Source organism: Babylonia areolata, chromosome 1 (genome assembly GCF_041734735.1).
Source record: "Babylonia areolata isolate BAREFJ2019XMU chromosome 1, ASM4173473v1, whole genome shotgun sequence".
NCBI lineage: Eukaryota > Metazoa > Mollusca > Gastropoda > Neogastropoda > Buccinidae > Babylonia > Babylonia areolata.
The window spans coordinates 21,679,005-21,681,504 of NC_134876.1; the positions used below are offsets into that span (position 1 = coordinate 21,679,005).

The following is a 2,500-nucleotide window of genomic DNA, read 5'->3' on the forward strand; positions in this document are numbered from 1 at the left end:
TTTCTTTGTCTTTTCTTGATGCATCAGTTATTGTGTGGTTTTACTGGTGCAAAATATTAGTGACACATTGTTTTCTGTTTATAGGAAAGACTGGTGTATGAGAAGATTGGAGACGACGATGCTGTCTTCTTCTTTAATGTTGACCGTATCAATGGCACAGTGTATCTTGCCAACAGGCTGCTGTTTGATGACAAGTTCTCTTACACAGTAAGTGTCACTGGACTTACACAGACACACACAATTACACACACAATACACACTCAACACACACACACAACACAGAACACACACAACCCACACACACACACAACACACAACACACAACACACACAACACATAACACACAACACACAACACACACGCAGCACATACACGCAACACACATGCGCACACACACACGTACATGCGCAAGTACACGTGCGCACACACACACACATGCGCGCACATGCACACAAACGCATACATACACTATACATAGCATAAGACAGTTGATTCCAAAAGATGTAGTTGATGACTTGTTTAACAATATTCCATCAGCCACTGAAAAGATTTTGAATGATTATTCATTGCTTAGAATGTTTTCAGAAATTTTAAACTCCAGTCCAGTTGGTATCCTCCTTTGATGTATTCTAATTAATGTTGCTATTTATATCTACATTGTTGTAAGTTAATGCTTGTTGATATGCATACATATATTCTCCTTCCTATGACACGTCATTCATTACACACCACAATCTCTTTAACCTTTAATTTCTTATAATGTACTTTTCCTCTACTGCATAAGATGAACACTTTCTTACACTAATATTCACATGCATTCCCTTTCCTTTATCCACGACTTTCCTCCTTTCTGTCTAATAACACTAATAGTGAATAGACGTTAAACTGAAGAAGAACATACATACACACACTTGTACACATGCACATGCACATACGCGCACGCGCGCGCGCACACACACACACACACACTGTGGACAAAGATGTTCATTCTTGTCACCCCTTCCAGTTTATTAAAGAGGATAGGCATAAAGAACAGTAGCAAGAAATAAAAAAAACCAGCATATTACAAAATCTGTGAATTAAGCAAAGAAACAAATTTGAATATTTCAGCCAGTTTACAGAACCATGGTATTCACAATATCTGCTTCAACAGAGAGAAGACAGCAAAAATTTTAGTCTTCATGAATAGAAATCTTAAAATATGTCGTTACTGAATTTTTCTGTATTTAAAACATTTTGGTTTTGTTTAGTTCATGTACTTGCATTCTTAAGTAAGTTTGTATGCTGAATTTGATGTTTTTGAAAGCAGTTGTTTTATTTTCCACGTTGTTTTCATTTATTGGTTGTACAGCATGTGATAATTTGTGTTAGAAGACCATGTGAACCTTTGTGTTAGAAGACCATGTAATAGTTTTTGTTAGAAGACCATGTAATACTTTGTTAGAAGACCATCTCTGATCTAACATAACATGCCATTCCAGCTGCGTGTACAAACCTACGACACGGCCTTCCCCAGCGCCAAGGCGACAGCAACTGTTGTGATCAGTGTGACGAGAAACGAGTACGCTCCAGTGTTTGTGGCATCTCCTGTTAGAGTGACTATCAATGAGACAAAGCCCATTGGTGACTTCGTTGTGGCTGTCAGCGCAACAGACCAGAACACTAGGGTGAGCAAGTATGAATGTATACACTAACCCGCATCACATAGATAAATGACTGAAAAAGTTCCATCACAAGATGAATGTCAGTGCTGTAAAAAAAAATTAAAAGCATTTTTATTCAATAGCACTCAGAACTCCAACATTTTTATCCAAGGATTGAGAATTTTTCTCAACTGATGAAAACCAGCATCATTCAGACAGTCAATAATGTTGATTGCAATGATAGTCATGATCATATCAGCAGCTTCTTGCCATCATTTTTCAGAAATATGGTTTGTAAGGTTTGTTCCAAAAGTGAAGAATGATTTGGTGAATGAGCTTACCACAATCTGACAAGGTAGCTGGATGTATTGATCTTCATTGGCAGTAGGAAAATACATATTCATTAAAAGAAGAAAAATCATGCGCGCTCACACACAGACACACACACACACACACACACACACACACACACACACACACACACACACACACACACCAGCAGATATATGCCTGGAAATGATATACCAACCAGGAAAATTATATGTGATGTGTGTTTGTGTTTCACAGATATGTGTGTGCATCTATAGGTTTATGTCAGTGTAAAAAAGGCAGGGCTCTGTACAGTTGATACCCATGATAGCTGATTATGACTTTCAGATAAAATTTTAGATTTCAAATACAAGTTTCATAGGATACGATATTATCTGTATTTTAAGCTTTGGGAGTTACATCAACACTGTTATTTGTCAACAGGATACGATTCGCTATTCTGCAAGTGGTGGTGATGCTGATACTTTGGATGCACTGCAGTTCTTCAGTCTTGATTCATCCGGCTACATACGGGTCAAACAGAGCCT

General features: G+C 37.8%; 1 protein-coding gene across 1 annotated transcript in view; it reads left to right on the forward strand.

The window, feature by feature from the left end:
- LOC143286623 (uncharacterized) overlaps positions 1-2,500 on the forward strand; it is a 177,678-nt gene that overhangs the window by 111,555 nt on the left and 63,623 nt on the right. The window contains exons 114-116 of the mRNA XM_076594665.1: positions 85-207; positions 1,482-1,667; positions 2,397-2,500. The exon at positions 2,397-2,500 is cut by the window's right edge and continues 28 nt beyond it. Of these exons, the coding sequence (XP_076450780.1) occupies positions 85-207; positions 1,482-1,667; positions 2,397-2,500 (413 nt within the window). The remainder of the gene's footprint in view (positions 1-84; positions 208-1,481; positions 1,668-2,396) is intronic.